This window comes from Apium graveolens, chromosome 11 (assembly GCF_009905375.1).
Source record: "Apium graveolens cultivar Ventura chromosome 11, ASM990537v1, whole genome shotgun sequence".
In the NCBI taxonomy this organism is placed as follows: Eukaryota; Viridiplantae; Streptophyta; class Magnoliopsida; order Apiales; family Apiaceae; genus Apium; species Apium graveolens.
The window spans coordinates 176,206,547-176,231,514 of NC_133657.1; the positions used below are offsets into that span (position 1 = coordinate 176,206,547).

At 32.5% G+C, this 24,968-nt stretch overlaps 4 protein-coding genes and 1 pseudogene across 5 annotated transcripts; 1 reads left to right on the forward strand and 4 right to left on the reverse strand.

Annotated features, from left to right (window-relative positions):
- The first annotated feature begins 508 nt into the window (after positions 1 to 508).
- Positions 509 to 5,630, forward strand: LOC141697651 (uncharacterized). The gene is made up of 3 exons (XM_074502144.1): positions 509 to 723; positions 4,368 to 4,599; positions 5,225 to 5,630. Exons 1-3 carry the CDS (start codon positions 605 to 607, stop codon positions 5,519 to 5,521), a joined length of 648 nt encoding a protein of 215 aa, XP_074358245.1. The 5' UTR covers positions 509 to 604; the 3' UTR covers positions 5,522 to 5,630.
- Positions 5,631 to 6,502: 872 nt separating this feature from the next.
- LOC141697870 (uncharacterized) lies at positions 6,503 to 8,298 on the reverse strand. Its single transcript, XM_074502425.1, has one exon. It carries the CDS (start codon positions 8,078 to 8,080, stop codon positions 6,833 to 6,835), a length of 1,248 nt encoding a protein of 415 aa, XP_074358526.1. The 5' UTR covers positions 8,081 to 8,298; the 3' UTR covers positions 6,503 to 6,832.
- A 2,369-nt stretch (positions 8,299 to 10,667) lies between these two features.
- LOC141697771 (uncharacterized) lies at positions 10,668 to 12,593 on the reverse strand (annotated as a pseudogene).
- A 262-nt stretch (positions 12,594 to 12,855) lies between these two features.
- On the reverse strand, positions 12,856 to 19,485 carry LOC141698561 (tRNA (cytosine(38)-C(5))-methyltransferase 2). 2 transcript variants are annotated; one of them, XM_074503260.1, is made up of 10 exons: positions 19,355 to 19,485; positions 19,142 to 19,252; positions 18,469 to 18,562; positions 18,246 to 18,364; positions 18,001 to 18,123; positions 16,454 to 16,778; positions 16,218 to 16,312; positions 14,583 to 14,654; positions 14,442 to 14,506; positions 12,856 to 13,332 (listed from the first exon to the last, which is right to left on the reverse strand). In XM_074503260.1, the coding sequence occupies exons 1-10, from the start codon at positions 19,400 to 19,402 to the stop codon at positions 13,257 to 13,259; spliced, it is 1,128 nt and encodes a 375-aa protein (XP_074359361.1). In that variant the 5' UTR covers positions 19,403 to 19,485; the 3' UTR covers positions 12,856 to 13,256. The 2 variants fall into 2 exon arrangements, with proteins under 2 accessions (XP_074359361.1, XP_074359362.1); XM_074503261.1 differs by lacking the exon at positions 19,142 to 19,252 and having other exon boundaries at positions 19,355 to 19,460.
- Positions 19,486 to 20,271: 786 nt separating this feature from the next.
- On the reverse strand, positions 20,272 to 21,398 carry LOC141696170 (xylan glycosyltransferase MUCI21-like). Its single transcript, XM_074500349.1, has one exon. The coding sequence runs from the start codon at positions 21,328 to 21,330 to the stop codon at positions 20,272 to 20,274; it is 1,059 nt and encodes a 352-aa protein (XP_074356450.1). The 5' UTR covers positions 21,331 to 21,398.
- Positions 21,399 to 24,968: the final 3,570 nt, after the last annotated feature.

Below are 24,968 nucleotides of genomic sequence, written 5' to 3' on the forward strand. Positions count from 1 at the left end.
ATCGTTTGACGATTTTTATTCGTGAATGATTTCAACATTTCTCTATATACTAATTCAATAGTAATATTTATTTATTTTTTAAAATTATTTTTATAAATTCGACTCAATTGTCATAACTATTTGTTTGATTTTATAAATTCTTTTAAAATTTTATGAAGTAATTCTGTAACATTTATAAATAGATTTTTTTATAATAAATAACACATACAATGGTAAAATAGTTATTTTAATGAGAATAAAAAATCTCATGAATTTTTTCTCCTATTATATATAAAATAGATATTAAATAATTGAGCCCACTTTTTTTGATAGGATAATTGAGGCCACTTAAAATTAATTTTATAAATAAATTACATTCGATGTTATTAATAATATTTGCTTTTACATTTTTTTTCCAATAAAATTTATTAAAAAATGAATAACATTTGTTTATATATGAAAAAGTGGTTTTGGGCTATAATTTATGAATAAAGTAATTTGTTTTTTAAATTACCAATAATTGATCCCGTTTCGATTCCGGTCTCCAGATAGGCCATCCAACTAAAAACCTTGCACATCTGTAGAAAAAACGGCCGAGAGAGAGAGAGAGAGAGGAGAGAGAGAGATGAATCAATCTCCCGTAGCAATCCCCATCGCCCCAAGAAGAAGATGGTTAAATAAGTTACCTGCATACGCATCTCGCATCTATTTCTTCCTCATCTTCCTTCAGATTCCTCTTTTCAGGTTCTATTTAGTTATCTGGGTACTTTTAGTTTCTTTCATTACTTAATCTTTGTGTATTTTCTTTGTCTAATCACCCTTAATAGGTGGTTTTAACTTGAATAGACTGATATGCAGAATTTTGTTTAATCTGATTGTTGGAAGATCTGATTCTTGTATATTTTGTTATTTTAGTTTAAGTGATTATTTATTTGTTGATCATGTACATAATAAGCAGATATGCACATGTATTGATATGTAATCTTGCTATTGATTTTATATGAATTGCAATACTTATGCAGACATTTAGGTTAACCGAGACACGAATTATCGATCTACTGTTTCCAAGAGTGAGAGACATCAACTAGGCTATAATCAGGGATTATTTTATAATATGATTTTTTTTTACCATTTGAAGATTTAGGTTGTTTGCCTTGGTTTTTTTAATTTGCTTTTCTGATAGAAAATGCAATTAAGGGCATCTATAGGAGAGGTGAGTTGAGTAACAGATGTGGTAAATAAGTTAGGAAGGCTTAAAAAAAGCTTACAAGCTCCTGCATCAACATTAAATCTAAACCATTGGTGTCTTGGAAAGTCCAAGTGTGCGGTGTTTTTTGTGAATGACACCATTAGTATTAGAGAGTGCTGACGCTTACTTTACCAATTAAGTTAATCCGTTAATTGATCTGTGTGCTTGTAGACTTGTAGTTGAGGTCATGATTATGACATATGAAATTTAAATTTACTCTATATGATGGTAGATGAAGTAATATTCAGGCAATAAAATGATGTCTGAAATCAACGAATACGAGTAATGAAGATGAGGTGTGCAATGCTGAATCACAATGCATTTGTGTCATCAGTGTCGGTGTTAGTGATGATGTTAACAGTGGTGTTGTGGACAAAAGCATGCCTAAGGGACTGTGGTCAAAGTTGCAAAATTGAAGTAGTTGGACTTGATTAATAAGTTAAAATTTGATGCGCCATGTGTACCAACTAAAGATGGAGAAACCTAATTAACCTGAAATAGTTGATGCAAAATTGGAGGAAGATAAGACTCTTATTCTTTGATGGGTTTGCTGTTTAACAATAGATCAATTCATTTAAGACCAGTGGCTACAACGTTTATTTGTTGTTGCTAAATATCAATAGTTACACTTGCTTATATACAAGTGAACATTCATGACACAGAGACAAACTAGGGTTTAGTTTAGAGTTTTGATGGAGTAGAAGTTGGTTTTTTTAAAAGAGGAAGTGAAGGGTCGCATGTTTGGAAGGGGAAACATTGTTCTGCAGCCTAACCTCTCCTCCCCCTCCCTCTCTACATCCACATCTTCTTCACTTGTTTACCACATGTTCCACACATTACACACCTCTCCTATTAAGTACACACCTTTCCTGTTACTTATTAATCATGTCCTCCCTTCTCTTCAACCCCTCTTACGTATAGTTGTTGAAAAATCCTTAAGTTGTACCTTAGGATAACATTTAGTATACCTTAGGGTAACATTTAAGCAAGAGTAAAAAACAGATCTCTTTTGCTTTTCATCTTTCGTTTAAAGGGGGTTCATGAGATTTGTTTGAGGGACTTAATCCTTTTCCTTATTCTTAGTGTTGTCCTGCATCACACTCTCTCACTGCAACCACCGGAGAGAAATAAGCCCAAGTTGTAACCGTTCTTTTTTGCTTTTCTTTCTTTCAGTGCCGAGCTAAATTCATCTAGCATTTAGTGTTTAATGTTTTGTTGTCGTGGCATGAGGGTTGTGTTACAAACATCACAGACTACCTTGAATCAGGGCAGGTGCTTTTGGGGATGCTCGTAGTGGTGTTTATTAAACACCTAAAATTCTTACCCCTCTATTCATTTATGTACATCTGTTATAATATTGTGTAGCAAAATGAGATGTTGTAACCATCAATCATAGTAATGAGTTGGATGTACTCTTTATATTTAGTGACTCTCATTAATGAAGTTTGAATAGGTGATGCATGAAAAAAAATGAAATAGGATTATATTGTAGAAACTAGTAAAACTAGAAATACAACTATTGAATACTTTGAGTATTAGCATGATTATATTTTACTTCTTGCTTTTATGTAACACGATTTTGATTTGTGCATATTTAATTTCAACTAGTCATGAACATAAGCTCTCAAATTTCCACTGTGATTAGTGCGAGCTGAATGCCAGCTACTAAATACGAGATTTATTTTGTTTCTAAGCTGAACAGTAAACATTTGACATAAAATAGGTACAAGTTAAATTTGTACTGTATAGTTATTAGCACAGTATTACATTATATATCAAATGTAGATAACATATTTAAATGTGCATTATGAAGAAAATTGGTAAACTTGAATCAAGTATGTTATATCAAACAGTATGGCCTGTTTGGATACTTGGAATTTACTTGAAATTCTTGTTATGGTACAACTGACATGTTTGAATAATCAAAAAAATTTAGATTTGATTCAATTCCAAGATACTGAAATATAAGCATAAATTCAGTGTTGTAAAAATCGGGAATCGGGGAAGATCGGTCGAGCTACTGATTTAGGATTAATTGAAAATCGGGGATTAATCGGAGTAAAAATCGGATGTATTATAATATTAAATTAGATTTAATATATTATTATGATTATATTAGTTATTTATTAACAAATATATATTTATTATATTATAATTTCTATAATTATTCATATTTAAATTAATATAGTATTTTAATTTTAATAAATAATTATATATACTGCAATAAAGAAAAATTCGTAAAAATAAATCGGATTTCAAAGATCGAATCGGTCGGATACTTTGTAGGGGATTAATCGGGGATTAATCGGGGATTTTTTAAAAAATCGGGGATTTTTAGAACACTGCATAAATTTGATAATTGAAATGACACTCAAACTCAATACATGTCATTGAAATCCATTGTTTATGAATTTTATGTTACCAAAAACAATCTTGCATTATTCGAACTATTTAAGACAAATGCAAGATAATAGTGTGGCCATATTATTTTTGCTTTCATTTCTCAGTTAGGTATGAGTTATAATTAATTGAAAATTTGAAAAAACTGTATCAAATTGAGCACCAAGTACTTGAGTTCATTTTCAGTCCTGACTGTCATTGGAGTGAATGAAGCACCAAAGATTTGGTGCTCGTAGTCTGCCGCTGGAGTATAGTTTGGTTTTCAAATCACTGAATTTACCTTTATCCTTCAGTGCACCGATTACCTCGAGCTTTGTTATGCTGCTTTTCTCTGTAATCTTATCTGATTGAACCATCAGTTTGCCCAACCCTTGTACGTAGATATCTGATTCTTTGTCTAGTATGCATACTTATGGTAGATTCGTTTGGAGGACTGTGCTAGACAGACACAACTAGCATGCCAAAGTGCACAAAAATAGTCTCATACTGGGGGTTAATGATATTGATAACACTCAGTTAACGTGGTATTTTGTTGTTGATTGAATTCTTTGGTTCACTTTGGTTTCAAATGTCCTACTCTGATTTTCTTTCTTATGAAATTCAATACTTGCCATTGCCATAATCTTTGGCACCGGTGACCAGTTATCTCTCATTTAAGTGATATATTTCCTAGCTATTATTAGTAGTTTATGATGATTAACTTGTTTAATTTATATTTTTTTCTGGACTATTTTATCAGGATACAATGTAGGTCTGGAATGTGTAGAACACCAATGGAAGTCACGGCTTCTCAGTTGATAGCAAGTGATATCTTTCCTGTTCCTGTAGTGAAGACCCTTCTTTACCCTGGGGCCATTGTAAATGGTCTTGTCAGTAACATGACAGTACCAAGATGGGGCGAGGTGTTAAAAATTTACAACTTGACTGATGCAAAGGAGGCTTCTCCAGTGCCTGATCTGCAGCGCTTGGAGGTTTGTTTAATCAATATCCGTGTTTTGATTTTCAGCATTACACCAAAAGCAGTTCAACCTTTTTACCCTGCCCGTGAGGCTGGCTGATAGTAGGGTTATTAAATAAATTATCGATTTGGTAGTGTGTGTTTATGTGTGTGTGTGTATTATCTGGTAGCATATTATTCTTCTTTGCTGACCCCATAGCTATCAACCCCCATAAATTTATTATACCACCTCTATGTTAATTTTGTCTCGTCATATTTTAAACGTCATAATCCAAGAGTAATTAGTTTACTTTAATTTAAATCTCAATTTAGACTGATAATGCTTTCTGAGATTTTCTCTTGAGCATAAAAGCTTGTCATATTGCATTTCAATGTGTTTTGATTGTAGCGCCTTATTCTCCAAGTCACAATCACTTTCCAATATACACCTATTTAAGTGTCCGTTATAAGATTAGTGACCCAGCATACTGCAAATCGATGGCCTGATGCTGGTAATGTCACTTTAATTTTGTTCCAAAAGTAAGGTCCAGATATGCTACTCATGTCAGAATTCTAGAATCAGGCTATAGGATATGGTATATCCTATAACTAGTGTTCCGTCGTTTCGTTATTTTGTTCTTATAAGTATCTGCATCCAGGTTCTGGCTGGAAGCTACTTTTCTGTAGCAGGAGCTTTGATCGGTATTATGAAACCTGGGAGGATGAGCATGTTTGGGACTCTTCTAATCATTTGGGGGCTTGTTAAAGAAGGGATACTAGGGAAATCAGCTAGCACAGACCCTACCAAGGCTGTTTTTGTCTACCCAACCATCTTGATTGCGGTGGTTTGTGCTTTCTCCTCCATCAAGTACGATGCAAAAAGGATTACAAAAAGTGCCACCGCTCGCCCTGCTGCACAGCCTTTAAAGAGCTCGAAAAAGTCAAAGCTGAGATGATTTAGGCTCTACAAGTCAGTGTTGTAATACTTTTTTTTGTGGAAAATTCTACTACTTTCGATGAAGTAATGGAACTTGTGACCTTGGATATTTAAAACACACTTCTCTACAGGAAATGTTCCCTGCACAATATCTTCATATACAAGTATTTGATATCCAAAATCAATTTAAACCTGGAAAAAATAAAAATAAAACCTAATCTAAGAATAAACATATTTGTTTCCTTGTTCCTTAGATTTGACCCAGTATGTACAAACAACACAGTACATATTAAACAAAATTGCTGTTTAGTTTTTTTTTTTTTTTAAAATTCCTTGCCGTCATCAGTATTGAGTATTGGCATTTGGCACAGTTCAACTTGTGATACTTAAAGAAAGCCCATTATTAAAACTGAAACAGAGCTCATATCTATAAAAACAAACTTATTTTCAGTAGTTTGATCAAAAAGTAGCACGTGCATTCTTGTAAGTTGTGGCTACAAACTGCGGGTTTATCTGATAAAGGCCAAACAGAACATACATTGCTCAAGAGTTAACCGGGTTTACTGCTGAAGCAATGATTCCTTGCTTATGAAAAGTGACCAACCAACACATGTTATGTTGTTGCTGGTATATCACTAGCTTATGAATTATGATCTCCATCAGGTTTTCCTAAACCGAAATTAATTTATTTGAAAAATGGAGTAAAAAGAACGACAAGATAAGTATTGAGGAATCAGGGAGGGAGATTTATCGTTTAGAGACCGAAACTTTAAGAACTACGGTAATTAGGGGCAAAAATCAAAAAGTGAAACAATTAGATCTTTACAACTCGGAAGATGAATCTTTGTTGTCTATCCCTGAGTTGGACATCAGCATACATTACATACTTGCACATGTCTAGCATCAAATAGTCTGTTACGACTTTATTTTCTTTCATGTCTTTTCACATTGCGAGAAAAAGAAGAGAAGAATGTGTAAATTTCTTAACCTTTAGCGTGTGTTGGTCGCACAATAACACGTTCTTACAATTTTCTTTATATAGACTTTTGGTCTCCCAAAAGATGTCTCAAAACAGATTACACAATCATCAACGTTATCAAGAAGAATGAACACCAGGGGGAATAAACAATATATCCGAAACAAAACCGATCAAAACAATAGTAATTCAAATCTTTAACTCACTTATGTGTTCTATTTTACGCCACAATCACAAACATGTTTGTGCTCGAAGATAATTGTTGAATGTGAAACATGAACAGAAAAGAGCGCATATAGGATTAGCAATAAAGCATTTCACACTGCTCTTCCTGTAACGTCAATTAGATAGAAATCAGAGACCGATACCATGCACAAAGAACATATTACCTTTATAAGTAAGTAACCGTGTCTCTGCTCCAACACACCATAAATGACCTTGTACCTCTAAAGATTCTTTCATACCTGACGTTTCCCACACGAGCTTGAACAGTCCAAGAGCTCTATCTAGCTGCTTCACTGCACTCCAAACCATTCTCTCCTCGTCTAATATCAAAATTTTCCCCATGTACAAGCAATGCTGATTCCCTCCTTCATTACAATTGACCCCACCGCAGAGCTCTACTTCAATATCTTTTACATTGCCATAGAGATAATACAATAGAAGTGTGAACAAGCAGGGAGATGAGTGACCTAATGTCTTCGATAGTTTCTTTGATACCAAACTTTCTTGGTAACGAGTTTCCCTGTATCCAATATTTTTATCAATCAAAACATCCTTGATCTGAGAGAGTCCTTCTTTCATGACCTCAAGTTTCGCAAGATGTAAAGCTAGCTCTTTTTCATTCCTCAAGCAACTGATTAGATCATTAAACATCTCAAGAACATCTTCCCATTTCTGCGAAGCAGGCGGAGTTATCACTTTGGCAGGCGCTGGTCGCATCCAAGAAGTGGACTCGGGATCATAAGAAGTTGCTGTGTCTAAGAACTTTAAACAAGTAACAACTACTTGCTGTCCTATGTTATCAACTTTGCCAATACCCTGCTGACTCAAAACATCCATATCGGACTTTAGCGCTTTAAGTGTCTCCACAATAGCACCAGCCCATATCTGATGCTGCGTAACCTGTGGAGTTATCGACAACCGCACTGCTTTCCTTCTTTGCGCAGAAATGTCCAAGAAATTGCACACTTTAGTGAGCGAATTCACAATCATAGGCTGCCTTTCACACGCCTTACTAAACAACAACCGCGGTTCTAATCCTGGTTCTGCTGACATCAAAACCAATTTTAGCGATGCTTGTGTCTCAGAATACCCTATATATGTCCTAACAATGGACTTAAACTCCTGGATTTTACTCAAAAGATTGTCATCAAAAACTGATGCATTGTCATTGATGTTAACTAGCTTTCCATCCATTAAGTCCAAATCTTTCAACAAATGGGTCAATTTTAATAGCATTGGATACTCCTTTTCGTACCATTTCGACGGTAAATTCTGTACCTGATGTTCTCTTAAGCTGTGATACAAACATCTACTTGGTTTGATTTTGAGGTATAAGTGTTTACAGAAAAGGCTGTGAGCATGTTTAGACAACACCATTATTTCCCAGCACTACCTAAAGTACAATATAGAACAGGCCGTTAATTCCCAATTTTCTTGGGCTAACTATTAGTAGTTCGTTCGGGCATTTAATCAAACATCTTGTCCGCAGACTGATTTCACGTAGCATAGAAGTAACTCACGTGCACAAACTAAAATAAAATTAATGTGGAATATAAATTTAACAGAGACATAAGTCATAAGTTATTGCCCTTTCATGTTTGATACTTCCCAACCGTACACTTCAAAAAATATTACTTATATTACAAAATTCGTTTAGAAACAAAAAATAGTGATAAAATAATTGTCAATAATTATATGTGGGGTAGAATTTTATCTTGAAAAAATAAATATTTTGTTTTAATATAAATAGTGAAATTAAAAGTGGATAATTATTTTAAAATATATTTTTTTTTCAAAATTGCACAGTTATTTTAAGACCGAGCGAGTAAAATAGTTGACAAAATTATTATTTTTTTATATAAATAAACTTTAATATTCACAAATCAAGATGGCAGCCATGCGTGTCATTAGAAAATGCACGAGCAGGCCTATTGATTTCGCAAGTAACTCTGAAAATTTCAAATTCTGACAACAAAGGAATAATTTCTTAAAAGTTAATTTATTTACGTATTATACTAAAAAAACCCATACAAAATGTATGTATGTAGTCTAGTTAGACTAACCTTCCATAAAATTTAACCATTTTTAAACTTATGCATTAATCATTTTAATTCGAAACCTTATCGTATGTCCGGAATTTTTTTATAAAAAAAAATAAGGAAGTAAAAGGGAACAAAATTAATTTCTCTTGTGCCGATTGAAGTAGTGGTATCAGGCGGGAATCAAAAATTGAGCATATGGGATGAGTTTTCATTAATGAAGTAGTGGTATCAGATAGGAATAAAAAACTGAGTATATTGGGTGAGTTTTCATTTATGATATCATGTATAAATGTATTGAATATATTTGATTTAAATATTTTAGATATTTAATATTATATAATTTAATAAAAAAATTAATTAATTAATATTATTATTATAATAAACATTTACATTTTATTATTTAAATAAAGATGAAATAGTATAAATTAAGTTGATTTCAAAATATATGAAATTTATACTTGATTTTAATGTAACTTCAACCAAACAATAGAAAAAATAGCTAAGATTGTGAAAGATTCCATCCAAAATATTCTTTCCCATATATGAGAAATTTTCTACTTTCCATTCTTTTTTCTCGGGAGTGAAAGATGACAGTCTAGAGAAAAGAGGTAGATATGAACGCTTGGCTTCTTGGAGACTGGTGGTGCACAGAGGTAGAGAGGAGAGACTCTTCAGGCATCACTCAGAATTTTTCCCAGCGGCAAAACCTACAACATAGCTGTCTTATTAATATCTAAACATAGCTGTCTTGTTAATATCTAAGGATGTTCATTAGATTTGTAACACATCAACTAATTCAACAAGCCCAGTGCCCAGGCGCAACCACAAAAAGGAGAAAATGTCGGTCCAACATCCCTGCTAACCATAATTAGCCGCATTACCACCTGCACAACATTGACTAAGATCCACAAGAACTACATCCTACTAGTATACCTGCATAATTAAGGCTTCATAAATATGTAATCATACTCATGTCAGATAGAGAAGCAACTCCAGACATGACAGAACTTGCTGCTAGAATGGAGATGACATGTTACAATCCACCATGAAATTTGCCAAAAAGCTTACAAGCTATTAGTTCACTCGAAACATGTAAATTTAACTAAATTTCTGATTTTTGTACCTTTGAATGGGCAGAAGTAAATGTTAGAAATGCATTTGAAATTTAATCAAATGAAAGAAACAACAATACTAGACCAGGTAAAAGATTAGAAGCTACTAATGCTTTTGAAAAAAATCAACCTATTTATATGAGGTGGAGGGAATAAGATGGTTTTATGAGAGACGTCTGGAAACATGAAGTTGAGCCAAGTAAAGAGTTGAACTCACAGATAAGTAGACAAAAATCTTGCTCCAAAATAAAACTGCAGAAAAAAGGCTCTACTAAGACATAGAACAGAATCACCTGGTGAAAAAATATAGGCAAGTATGTTTGTTAATATTATAAATATGCCAACCTCCTTTTGAAAATGTTTTTTTCAGCAAAAAAAAGAAAGGACTGGAAACTCCTATTTTTTGCAGATAGAAATTACAAAAATTAAAACAAGTACAAAGGAGTTGGAAAGCCCAGATTTTCACTAATGAAGTACCGAGTGCATGTCTATGAGGGAGAATGTCTGTAGGTTGTGGAGAAAAGAGAAGTAGAGAAAAAATAAGATGACAGACTAGAAGCTCCCGCTATCCGCACAATTTCTACCTAGTACCTCCATAATACTCTAGTATCAGTTCTGTGGATGTATCCCTCAAGACATCCAAGTACATGGCTCAGATAATATTGAAGAAGAAACATAAGTACCTGCCAAACACCAGCATCCAGGCCACTCACGTCACTTCTGATTGTTGTCGAAGAAGCACTGGTCCCTATCAGATTATCGGAACAAGCATATGTACAACACAGTAACTTTCAACATCGGGTTGACTAGTGAAATCTGTAGAGCATTAAAAGTACATTTAAAAGCATATGTAGTGCTTTTTATAATACATACTTCTCACCAGTTACAGCTCAAAATAGAAGTGATTAAGTAAACTCTAAAAGAAACTGATGTATAATCTTCCATCAAATTCTAAAAAGAAAATAATATATAATCTTCCATCATCGAATTTACATTCAGTACTTGAAACAGAGAAACAGTAACTATGGCAAGAACCTATTACGCAAAGCAAGAAGATTGTCATCCTGTTCTTCCGATCCCAACAAGTCAACTAACATGGAGGTAGTAGAAGCATCTGCCGAGAAGTCACGAGCACGCATTTCATCTACGAGCACAACTGCTTCCTTGAACTTCTTATTGTAAAAACAACCGCGGATAAGTGAATTGTAAACACCACTATCTAGCAAGCAATCATTTGCTTCCATTTCCCTAAATAATTTATTTGCTTCACGAGGAACCCAGCTTGACATAATCCTCGAATCATCATTGTGTATGTCTTGACATTAGGTCACAAACCTTTCGAAGGAAGGCTGTCAAAAAGGCTTCTCGCCCTTTCTAGTTTACCATTCTTGCACAACCCGTCAATTAGGATACTGTAGGTGTGAATATGAGGAGATAAGCCATTGCACTGCATTAGATGAAAAAATGACAATGCTTCATCCACGTATCGGTTTTTAAAAAGTCCATCTAACATGGTATTGCATGTAAACATATTTAGTTTTAGACCTTTATATAGCATCTTCTCATAAAACTTTCGTGCATCAACATGTCTACCCACTTGAAAAAACCCATGCAGAATAGTATTGCAAGTTTCAATTGTCGGTGTTAAACCTGCAAGGGACAATTGTCGAAAGAGATCTAATGCAATGTCCACTATCAACATTTTACAACAACCATTGATCAGGATATTATAGCTACGAGTGTCGGGCAATATTCCTTTTCTCGTCATGGTTGTAAGCACTGCTAAAGCTTCATCAACTTCTCCCCGCAAGCAGTATCCATCCATGAGCAAATTGTATGTGACTACATCAGGATAGTGGCCTCTTTGAATCATGAATTCTATCAAATCCCCTGCTTCTTTTATCTTTCATTCTTTTCCATATTCATCTCTTGTAACAATCGTGTGATATCTTCCCATCGATTGAAGTTGCAAAGGCCATGAATTAATAGGTTAAAGGTTACAACATTTGGTTTTATGCCTTTCTCACTCATTTCGGCAAAAAGACCCAAAGCATGATCTACTAAACCGTCTTTGCACAAAGAATCAATGAGTATGCTATAAGTCACAATATTAGGTTGACAACTTTTTCTCTGCATATATTTGAACAATGTAACAGCCATATAAGTATGACCTCTCTAGCAGAGGCCGTCAATTATTGTGGTATACCTAACCACGTCTAGTTGAATATCTTTAAATCCAGCGAGCTTCTTGAACAGAAGCTCTGCCTCGACAACTTCATCTTGGGAAATTAGGCCCCTTAAAATTATGTTGTATGTAAAGACGTTAGGCATAAAACCGCACTTGATGATCATAGCGAGCAACGAAAATGCATAATCAATTCTATTTAAGTGACAACAACAGTTGATGGCGGTACTAAAGGTAACAATATTAACAGGAATGCTCAAAACACGCATATCTCGAAAGAGGGAAAGTACAAGTGAGTAATGTTTCATTTTGACAAGAGCTGTTAATAGTTGAGTAAAGTGAATAACAGTAGGCGGAGGTTTCATATGGAGCATTTTATCAAACAGAACAAGTGCATCTTGTTGATTAATAAACCCTGATACATACTTATCTCCAAGCAATTCTTGTAATTTAACATGAGAATCAGGTATACAGAGCAGAAATGATATTTTGTATTCAGATGAAGATTTAGTAATGACGTACCTGATAATGTCTGAAGAAATGGAGATGATTTTGAAATATTAGCTAAGAAAACCATTGATTTTTAGTAAAAATTGGGATGTCACGGTCGAATTTGATTTTTGCAAGTAATTTCATAGACTTGTTAATTATTTTTTAAATTTTCTTTTTATGAATAGAAGTTTACGATTTAAATTCTTATTAACAAAAAAAATACGAGGAACCACTATAATTTTATAGAAGTTGGTCATCGTGCCATGTAAAACACTAATAAGTAAATGTATGTGATCACTAGTCAGCACAAAACTGTTATTGTTAAGAATTATATTATTTCTGATTTTTTTAATTGTAAGGTTCTTTGAAGGCATTATATTGACATAATATTGTGCTGTAAGATTAAAAATATTTAGTACAATAATTTTACATCAGAGACGGCCAAAATAGAATGGAACTCTTAAAATTCACAGGATAAATTAGCTGAAGCCTTGGGAAATTCCGGAGCTCCATACTTGCTCGGGTTGCTCAGCTACTGTCAAATACGCATAAATTCACTTGATCATCAATAGTTACCGGTTGATCTTTGCTCGGTTGAGTAGAGAAATACACTTTGTATAGATGTGAACATGTGTCATTGATTCATAGGCTTCATAAACAGCACGGACTAATTCAGCAATTCTCAGTCTTGATGCCCATAACAGCTCTTGGCCAAGTAATAACTACGGTTCACTAAATAGATAGGAAAGCAACGAAGCAACCACTGCTACGCTCAAGCTGTTTCCAAGCAATGCGTATCTGTAAACAAATTCAGACATTAAGTATATAAATTTACTATGAAACATTTTGGTACCCTAAACTGACATGCTAAGAAACTCTAGATTACGGTCTAGAGTATATAACAAATCCCAGTATATAACTTGGGTTTAATTGTAGATTAAAATCCTGAACTGATTTCACTCTGGATTGTACTTGAGATTTGTTTTTTTAATGATTTGTTATATACACTATACTTGTAGATTTTTTTTTTCAGTTTTCAATAAACAGCTGTTCCACACAAAATACACCGACAGTGCTTATCTACTTAATTATACTATTCAAAAAACAAAACATTATCATTGAAATAATCTGCAGAATGTTCTCAGAAGGGTCTCAAATTACGTACTACTATTGAATATAAATTACATCCCAAGAGGTGTATACATGATTTCACGTGCGGGGGGAAAACAAGACGTAAAAACAAGACCCTTTGTCCAAGATAAAGTCCAAACAAAAAATTGTATAAGATTGAGAAATGATAACAGTACCAAGGTTTGATTATAGGGAATGGTCATTAGAAAAAAGGTCTCAAACAGAAGTAGCATAGAGGGTTCTGGAACTCTTCTTTCAGTCTTTAGTTGGTGGCAATATGCAACCTAATGTAATATATTTTGATAACACTAGTAATGTAATATTAACAATAAACATCATGACAAATCATGCATCAAAACGCATATTATATAGTTTATAAGAGAATTTTGATCAAGGTTACATTCTGGCATTGTAGTTTACACATGCACTGTGTTCTTTTAGTAATCTCACCATGTTTTGCAGATATACACATTTATGTCTAAAAAAAATAAAAAATACATGCCATAATATAGGAAGGATGAGCTATACTGAGAGTTAATAGCATTTTGTACTTCACTAAAAACTGCATCTTCCAATCTTCTAGTTATCATTAAATAGGTAAATACTAGTACATAGATTGCTAATAATTATGCTAAACTTCAATTTCAGTACGAAACATTTATATGATGAGAAGTTGACCAAACGATAGAAGTACGTTAGGAAATTTAGAACTGTTGCAATAAATACAAAAACATCATATCAAAAATCGACCTGCATAAAAAACATTTATACCATACCGTTGGCGAAGGCTTGTGTTTTCAGGAAACTGGAATTCCTTTGGAAAGGAATGCAAATTGGCAACCTAAATGACATAAACAATTTTCAATTTAGGAACATGAACAACTTACATAACCTAAAATCAGAAATAAAACATATACCTCCCGGGGGGTAAAGTATCTAAGACCCAACTCCATCAACACAGATGTCTTATCCTTAATCTGAGGCTGCATCTGAATGTAGTACAAAATATATCAAGACAGAGAATAGTCAAGTGTGACCTGACAAGCACTAATACAGAATAAATTTTTCTAGGTCATGTACTAAAATGCAAGTGAAATGGAGTTTAGATGGCTAAATCTGTCTCATTAAAAAGATATTTACAACATGTCCTTTTTTTTTGCTAAATACATGTACATGTTATTGATTCAGAGTAATGAAAGACAACATGTTTTTCATTACTCTGAATCAATAACATGTACATAAATACAAGCAAAAAAAATGATCTCGATGCACAAAGAGTATCCTTGTATTTTAGTGATAATTATCAAAGATTTTGCAACCATTTGATATATTAATAGTAACACATTTTGATCAACTTCAAAGCATTCAAAGTTACTAATAAATACTATGATCACTATCAAGCGCAGGGAGGACAAGAGTTGAGGCAGGGGTATTCCACACCAAACAAGGCCACCATGAGGCAATTATTGTCTGCGACATGAAATGTGATATATGTACTAAATCTAACTAATCAAATCAATTAAAAAATAAAAAATTGAACTATGGGGTCAACAGGTTCAAGTGGTTTCCAAGATTAGGGTTATTAGTTCTGAGTTTAACTCTCCTTGGAGGCTGAGTTTACAGTTACTAAAAATCAGGGTGGAAAAGCCAAAATAGGTCAAGCCACGCCTAGAGGAATCACACAAGGATATATCAATAATGTATACACATTACACACATACCTATCTTCCTCTACTTCATCAGATATTCCTTTATATCAGATATTTATATACACACACAGTCACACACACACACACTCATATTGCTAAGAGTACATTAGAAAACATAAGCATGTCAAAACAATTTTCTATAAATGCACAATGTGCGCAAACTGATTCCTACAGGAAACGGTGAAAAATGCAAAAAAAATCATATTTGCCAAAATGGATGTTACATGTCGAGTTAATATTGATAAATCTTCAAAAATTAATGCATAGTAATATCCTGAGTTCCCTCTTTAACGTTGGCATTTTGGGTGAGGATGAGTTGTATTGGACTGGAGGTCGTTGTACTTTGTCTATATAATTATAATCGATAAGAAATCAACGAAACCAAATGCAACTGTTTGAAGAACTGCCAAAATGGGTGGCCATGTTTCAGTTGCCCAGAGTACAAGTTTTACCTGAATTATATATATAAGGGAGATGAAGGAACAAGAAGTTTTTTTTTTAATTTCGGAATCACTACTAAAAAGAGTCAGAAAAGGTGAGTCATAGTAACATAGTAACATAGTATAATGGACTGGACAGGAGAAAAACAATTTTACTCCTACTTTGGCATTTTTTGAAGGTCGGTTATACGCATACTTAACCACAAAGGTTTGAACAAACTATGAGCATAGATTATTTCTATTTATTTTGAAGATACTATAAGCATAGACCATAGATATAGTTACAAGAAAAAAAAAATTTAGATAATAATAAAGATAATAAAGAAATATATAGCTTAGACTGCAGAACTGTAAACATGATACATGACCTATGCTGTATAGAATGCAACACATATAATTGTACCTGGGCAGTTGACAGAAGAGATCCTGTTCCCTTGACATATCTATAGTAACTCTTTGTAAAGCAACAACAACGCTTAGATTCAGGAAACACGATATCTATATTCTATTAAGGAATGAATAGAGAAATAAATTTATAATTGAACCCATATGGTTTGAAATAGAAACGCCATGACTCGTCATGAAAAATATAAAACAAAATTTTAATAAATTCAAAAGTATATAGATATCAAAGGATACCCATGGCACTGCCCCATCTCTCTATTAAGCTTGATGGCACGACATATTGGTTCAAAGTGCCAGAAACAAGTTTTTCTTCAACTTCAGAACTCTTGGATATATCAGCTGGTAAACAACTTGATTCCAGATTCACTGGATCGCTGAAGCACCGTTGCTCCAAAAAACTTTCAATGGGCTCACAAGTTGTAGGCAAATTATCACTATTCCTTTGTAATTGGTCACCTCCACTGATCATATCTTCATCATGCCTAAGTAATGGACTTGGGTCCAAAACCAGTTGTTTGTTTGACACCACGCTCCGAAAAAACAAAGGTTTTCTTTTAGCCTACAGCACGTATATACATATTACAACTAGGTCAAGGCCGCACCAGAACAGAGGAATTAAGTTAAAAGAAATATTACCCGAGGTTTCAATAACAACAAAAACCCAGTTCAGATATTAAAAACTAAGTGATATATCACACTAATACTACTCCATATCTTTAATTAAAAAAATGAAATTTGGAAGTTGAGTCAAAATGCAAAACTCCTTAATCTCCAAGTACAACAAAGGCCGAACCATCACAAATTATAGTTATAATATATTCTGCTGAATTCAATTTGAAAACTATTATAAAATAACTAAATCATATTTTTTGTGTTTAATGTTTATACAAAATGTAACTAGCACCCTTTGTTTGTACACTGATGACCATTTAAGCGAATTAGATTCACCGTGAACTCAAAATTTATATAAACTCTTACGTACATTCAGTACACATAAAGTACTACTGAATGCAAAAATATTGTAAAACTTTAGAAATTAAATGATATTAAAGTAAATGATTTATCACACTTAAACTAAACCATATCTTTAGTGAAACAATGAAACTTGGAAGTTGAGTCAAAATGCAAGACTACTTAATCTCCAAAAACAACAAAGGCCGAACCATCACAAATTATAGTTATAATATATGCTTCTGAATGTAATTGAAAATGATTAAATGTATAAAAAAATTGTGTTTATACAAAATGTAACTAGCACCCTTTGTTTCAACATGGATGACCTTTCAAGTGAATTGGATTCATTGTCAACTTAAACATTATATGTACTCTTTTTTAATATATGTAAAATCATGCATTTCGTACATACACATAAAGTACTAGATGCAAAAAAAATTATAAAACAAGTTCATGATACTGCAAGACTATCAATTGAGGGTTTCCCTACGAGAAGAAAGGAGATGCCGTTTCTTCATTAGAAACCGATCCTCAGAAAAGGTAGACACAGAGAGCGTGTTAGGTAAGTAGATTTGGTGAGTAGGTTTCCAAATAACAAAGTGTGTCATTCGGTATAGGAAGTGTGTAAACTGATCATCTCGCACCTCATCAAATGATAATAGAAGGTAGTTTTTTTTATTTCAACAACATTAGAATTGGAAAAGATACTTGCAACATATTAAATACAAATATTTTAAACATAAGCCAATACAATAATAATATTAGATCCACTACCAACACAAAATTTGAAAAACAAAAAAAAACATGTAGGATTTAATTTGGATTACCAGGCAAAAATAACGAGGCCTGGAATATGGCACACCGAACTGCAAAGGACTCAAAATAAACTCTTGTGTTGTAAACTGATTTTGTTCCAACATGTCCAGCATTTTGCTGTGTGTATCAGATGTCTGAAGCACAAGTAACAAGTAAGAAATATAAAATTAAATTAAATTTGTAGAAACTAAGATTATAAGATAATTACATATCAAATAAAACCAGTACTTGGATATAGTAAATTCCTACAGCAGACCTCAAATCCAACCACATTCTCAACAAACAGCATGAGTGGAGGCTGTGAAGTTTGTGGTATAAGTTCAATTATCTTCAAGAAAGAGGATGCCCTAGCATCACCGGAGTCTTTCTGTAGACCTAAAGCAAAAAAATACTATAAAATGAGAAAAGAGTACAAACTTAAGACAAGCTACCAACATTTATTCTATGAGAATCGAGCAGGAGGAAATGCCATTAGAAACCTTGTCGAGTGTATGGCTGGCAAGGAGGAGATAGAAGCCACACGTTCGCCTTATATCTGTCAAGATCAGCTGCACTCAAGTTCTGAATGTTACCCTACATTTAATCAAAAAATAAACTCACTTACCATGATCAACTCATATTGTATTGCAACAATCATATGAAAATCAATTTGTACTGCTTGGATAGTCTAGTACTCAAGGACTCTATAGCATCCTCGAGAGGAAGCTAGCTAGGAAGTTGCCTCCAGCTGAAAGGGCTTGCCTTAACAGTTAACACCTATACTGGAAATAGACCCCTTATACACAGGCTTGAACCTTCTTTGCTTACACAATTTCTACAAGGGAAACTAAAAATTCTTATTATAGATACAGATAGAGCATAAATGTTTCAGATTGCAAATTCTATTTAGCTTTAAGTCAAATACCAAACTATCAATCACCATTGCTCAGTTGTGTTAAAATCGACTACGAGATAAAAAAAATCAAGTCTTTGTCCAGTCCAAGCCTTAAAATATCGAAACCCCAGTTCACCAAAACATAACCAATTTCACTTTCCTGAATTCCCTTTTGCCAAATTACAAAAACCATTTTCTCCACCTAAAGGTCTAAACTTTATGCAATGAACAACAAAAAAGATTGTAAATTTATGTAAAACAAGTGCATAAACAAGTACTTGATAGGGTCGAGAGCCAAAATTGTGTTGGTAAACATCATTGGCCAAGTCATTAATATCAAAAGCTTCAACAAACTGGGCTTTCACACCAGCCTTCACTAAAGAATATCTCTGTAACAAATAAAATTTAAGAACAAAATTCAAGAAATCAAGAAAATATTCAAGTAAAAAAAGTAGCATAATATATGTATGTATGTGTGTATGTATAGATACCATGCCACCAATGCCACTGTAGAATTCAAGAACTCTCCATGGCTCCATTTTTTTAGTGTTAGAGTTGTTGCAGGTTCAAACTCATGGCGACCTAGAATTGATTTTACTTGAATCACCCTTGCAAAAAAAATATATTTAATTTCATATTATGTAAATTACAAAAACTCTTTTATGCTAAGAATGATAGAAGATTTTCTATTTAAAAATTCCCAAAAGAAAAACAATTTTTTTCTTTTTTTTTCTAATTGAATAAAAAAAATTATACTAAAGATAAGTAAAGAAAAAAAAAGCTATATAAGTAGAGAATTTTATGTGATCACTATTTTTAAACTACTATATCATATACGAATAAAATATGTCTAAGATTAATTATTAGTAAGAAAAGATATTGTATTTAATGAGATTTTATCACACATTTTATTATTTGTGTACATGTGTATATATAACTACTTCATATACAAGCAAGGTCGAGCTCATTTAGTTAAACGAATTAAATTTAAATTCAAATTATATTGAGATAGTGAGTAACCTCGACTTAAGTTGTTTGTGAGTAAATTATAAATTTGATTAAAGGTTATTTTAAAGACTCGAAAAAATTGAAACTTAAAAATTATTAAATTAAATGGTACCGAAACCATAACAATAGGCTTCTAAACTATAATTAATCGAACACACACATTCATTATTTTTATATAGCAAATATACTATATTCTCTCTTCATACGGATCGGTGTTGTACATGGCATACCTGATAATGTGTTATATTTGGTGCCTCCAGAATTTATTTATTTTTTTACAAAGGAAACCAGTCATGGGATAATTGTAGCAAAATGCATAAAATAATCAAGATTCAGAGATTTTTTCTTATTGAAATGAAGGCATGATACAGATAATGTTGAATTATTCATAAAATCCATCTCAAGGAGCTAAACTATCACGTTCAATAAGTTGACGTGCCTCAACAAGAGTCTTTCTAAATCTACGAATATCAATCTTCAAATTCTGGCCACTTATATATAAATCTCGGCCAGCTCTGAAACTCTTAGCAAATATTGACTGTGGATTCACAATCACGGGATCGTCACGACGGTACATATTGATGAGTGAGCTCTCCTCGGGTTGAATTTTGTACTCCAAGTAATGAAGTCCCATCACTCGTGCTGGTTTACCAAAATAAGCGGTCGATGCCCATTCAAGCCCCAATGGCACCACTTGGATCATTACTGCACCTACCGGCAAAAATAATTCGTTTGTTAAGCCAGCGCCATGAGCTCCAACCATAACACTGCTTGAGCTTACCAGTTTTGAAATTTTTGTTAAATTGGACATCTGATTAGGCCTTCCAATGAATACGTCAAAGCCTAAGTCTTCCATTGTGTTTACCATTTCTTCTTCATTCAAGAATTTTCTTGAATTTACTCGAGAGATTAAAAATAACTTGGGCCTTTTTGTATCCATATGAATTTCCTTGATATTGTATGATTCTCTTAGAAACTGTTTGAAGTTTAACATGGAGTAGCCTCCCGGATTTATATTGCTAGAAGTATTTATAGACAGATAAGTATGGAACTTGAGTCCAACCACAACTCCAGCAGGGAAGCAATGGATACTTTCATTTGCACCCGGATTCATAACTTGATAACTCGATAAATGTGATAAAATTTGTGCATATCTCCTCATAAATGAAGGGCGATAGTCTGAAAGTATGAATTGTACATTGGACTGAAAGTGACGAGATGTGATGAATAAAGGGATGATAACCTCATTAAATTCATGGAATAAGTTTCCTATGAAGCCACTGGAGGAGAATATAACTGCTGGGATAGTATGAATGTACTGACAGTCCGGTAAACCGGTAATGTTTCGATGTATAATCTGAACAGGTGTTGTATTTTTCAATACTTTCTTTGAACGTTGCCATGCATATGGTCGAATTGTGGCTGTTTTATCTTGTACAACGATCTTATTTTGTAGCATCTGAACTGTCAATCTTTTAGTATCGATCCTTAAAGATGGTTCACTCACAACACAAACTTTGGAGTAATGATCCGAATCACATGCAAATCCATCATTTTCAAGCTTACTTTGATCTTCTCTTGTTAGTTCCAGAAACGGTATATAAAATTGTTAATTTAGAAAAAAAATTGATTTTTAACAATTAAGAAAAATAAATTGACCAACCTTTTACTAGTTTTCGTAGAATAGGCATAAAGGATTCTTGATATTGTTTTGCTTCATTGAACCCGCTGGTACAAACATTCCATTTTGCTAACTGTTGCGTCCCTGCGATTTTTATGTAAAGAATGTAAGCGAAACTATTGTATTAGTGAATCATGATACTAAAATCTACAAAGTTGAAAAAGGAGAATAAAGAATTACATTGGTTGAATAGAAGAGAATTTGATGTAAATAATGGTGTGTAAGAGAGAGTGATCAGAAGCAAGAACAATAACGGGGTTGCACCAAAGATAAGCCTTTCATGTTTCTTCTCCATCTGTTCGAACAAGTTAATGGACAATTTTTTGGGTGAATTTACATAACATCATGCAAATAACAAAATGAACATATATTTGTAGAGTAAAACATTTACAGGTCCACACTAAACATAATTCCGGATAAACTTCAAAAATTTAAAATTAAGAAAAATTATCCTATATTTGACCGTAAAATACGTACCTGTCTTAAAAAGCCGATCATTCTGTTTTTTTTTATATATTTACATATGTACATGTCTTAAAAACTCAATCATTTACATGTTTATACTAAGAGTAATGCTATTACTACAAAATTGGGAATAAAAAATTATTAAAAAATGACGTGGTGTTAGTAATGTGGACCAATGACAGTATTGAATGTTTTCATTGGTTAGGATTCATGTACATTACATTATATAAATTAGATTTTAAGATATTCTATTAATTGGCATGGATAATCTAAAAAAGGGACTTACTCTCTAGAAATACTATGCGCGCTCACACTGTATTACTATATTATATGAAATGAGTATCTCACGGAAAAAGTTTATATCAAATTAACCCAGAAGTGGGTAACATTAGTATATATTTATGTAAGAAGTTAACCCAAGAATTTTGCTAAAAGTCAACGAAAATCTCAAATCATTATCTAACAAAAATCATACCAAACTTTACCCACAACCAACAAATAAAAGATCATTATTATCTACCAAATAAGATTAAACTACTAGCTACCTATTATCAAATTTAGTTAGATAATTTATTGTGTCAGTCGTCATATTTTGCAATTACATTTTTTCTATTGTGTGCCCATGAGCACATGATAACCGCGGAAACTTATAATTTTAGGCCAATTTGATTGGTGGAATTGGTGTAAATGCAAGGAGTCCACCACTATTATAAAAAATAAACCAATTAAGATGCACTAAAATTATAAATTTTCGCGCTTATCATGTGCTCATGGGCACATAATAGAGATATCGTTGCAACTATTACCCCCAGGTAATAACGCGCTTTCCTCACTACACACACCATAATCAACATCATCACCGACTACTATTTCAGAACTACATGGATTTATATTAACATATTTTTTTATCTCAATCTTCATAGGTGTATAGTTAGACTTTAAAGTGATTTTGTGAAGATAGATTTAAAAAAAATAAAAAAGACATAAAATAAACAAAAGAGATCTAACCTTCGTATCAAGATAAAGAGCTAAAATAACGAATCGGAACAAAATCAATCCAAAATTGGGTCTTAACCTTTAAAAATCCAAAGTTATGCCTGCCTTCAAATCTCACAAAGAAAAAGTTTTATAGAAGAAGCAATACTCTTACTTGATGGTATGTGTATGAATTTACAAGCTTAAAATCTATATGCGTTCCACTATAAATTCGAAAATTTTAATCTTTGCTTTTAAATTTACAAAAGTTGTATTGTTACTGGAAAAAGATAAGAAGTAATAAAAAATTCAACTCGCATTATATTATATAGTGTGAAAATTGTTCATTATTCAATTGAATTGTAAAAGATGAGTTGGTTGGATATTAAAAACAATCAAAATGTAGTTAGGGGCCCGTTTTTATTAATCATTATTATGTTAAATATTTGTCGTGATAAAGAATCAAGTGATATTGATTGCCCCAATTTTTTTAAATTATTAACAAGTTCTGATTTGTTGCATATATTTATGCACGTGGACCGTAAGTTTTATTAAAAATAGGAAAAATCTTGTGCCACATATTCATTTAAGTTTTTTTTTTTAAAATAACTTGTAGGTTCATAACATTTTCTTAGAAAATCATAGGCCTAATACTACAAGTGACCATATGTCGAATATTTGATTCTCTATTATGAAAAATTATACAATTGTATGATTGATTGTGAACTTTAATATGTCTTACTAGATAAAAATCTGAAGTACAAGAAAGTTAGGATTCTTTGAAAATGATTAAAAGAATTTTTAACTATGATAATTTTTTGGTAGACCAAAATGTAATTATTAAGTGGATATTAGTACATTATATTAGATTTATTAACCTACCAATATGTCTAGTGATATTATTCTACGTGTGAATAAGTCGTGTAAAAAAGTAAAGACTTTCGATCAATAGAAATAAGGAGAAGATTTTTTTAAAAAAAAATTACCATTACATGCCTTATTTGGTTTTAGCTTTCCGATAGAATAATATAACATAAGTATACAATTATGTTGGAACAAATATATGTTATCCTCGGTGTTATGCCCGATTTAATCAGAAAAATAACAATAAAATTTTGATTCGCATGTGGTGAACCTCAGATTAATACTAGTTCTAATTCCGGCACATTATACATAGGTTATTAGGGTCTACCCTTATGTCATGGAATTTAGCCTGACACGGAAGATGAAAAGATAAAGTCCTTGTATGATTGATGTTTGTAAAAGCCTCAAATTTTTTTAGATAAATGATTGTTATAAGCAAGCACTAATAATACATTACATGGAATATTTGACTTTTTATTGGTGTTCAAAGCATCATTTTTTTCCCTCATTTTTAAAGGCCAACCGAAGTGAGTATTTTTGGATTTAACAAATTAAGAAAAATTGATAAATAATAACTTACTAGTAGCTTGATGTTAAAATTATATTTAAAAGTTAATGATGAGACTCTTTAATATTCTCCTAGTTCTTAAGTTTATTATTTTTTTAAGGAAATACGATTAAAAAATAATTAAAATTACTACAAATTGGAGCTCCAATAAGGTTGAACTTCATCAACTCAAATAACACAAATAGAGACTGTTATGTATGAAATGCATATAGAGGGGGTGAATGTGTAATTCTTGATTTTCTTGCTTAAAATCAAGTTATATGTTTGACTTACTTTTGAACTTAACAAACTATGTAATATTTGTAGTGATAATTAATTTTACTGTAAAAGACACATAAACAATTATCAAAACTTACTTGATCTTTATATTAAAACCCAAATATATTGTGCTACAAATCTGTGTTCTTAAATGTTTAAGAACTCATCTACTTTTTGAGAAAATACAAGAAATTCTAGATCTGTTTGTTACTTCTTAACTAAGAACCCGTGACATGTTTTATAAATCAACATGCACAGTTTACATGTTAGGCTTTTAATCAACTGT

Excerpts from the sequence above, each read along its gene's own strand:
- LOC141697651 (XM_074502144.1), top strand. The coding sequence starts at position 605 with ATGAATCAATCTCCCGTAGCAATCCCCATCGCCCCAAGAAGAAGATGG. Across the intron at positions 724-4,367 it reads CTTCAGATTCCTCTTTTCAG|GATACAATGTAGGTCTGGAA; the intron begins GTTCTATTTAGT and ends CTATTTTATCAG. Across the intron at positions 4,600-5,224 it reads CTGATCTGCAGCGCTTGGAG|GTTCTGGCTGGAAGCTACTT; the intron begins GTTTGTTTAATC and ends ATCTGCATCCAG.
- LOC141697870 (XM_074502425.1), bottom strand. The coding sequence starts at position 8,080 with ATGGTGTTGTCTAAACATGCTCACAGCCTTTTCTGTAAACACTTATAC.
- LOC141698561 (XM_074503260.1), bottom strand. The coding sequence starts at position 19,402 with ATGGAGCCATGGAGAGTTCTTGAATTCTACAGTGGCATTGGTGGCATG. Across the intron at positions 18,365-18,468 it reads CCAGCCATACACTCGACAAG|GTCTACAGAAAGACTCCGGT; the intron begins GTTTCTAATGGC and ends TTTTTGCTTTAG. Across the intron at positions 13,333-14,441 it reads AACACAAGCCTTCGCCAACG|ATACGCATTGCTTGGAAACA; the intron begins GTATGGTATAAA and ends ATTTGTTTACAG.
- LOC141696170 (XM_074500349.1), bottom strand. The coding sequence starts at position 21,330 with ATGCTACAAAATAAGATCGTTGTACAAGATAAAACAGCCACAATTCGA.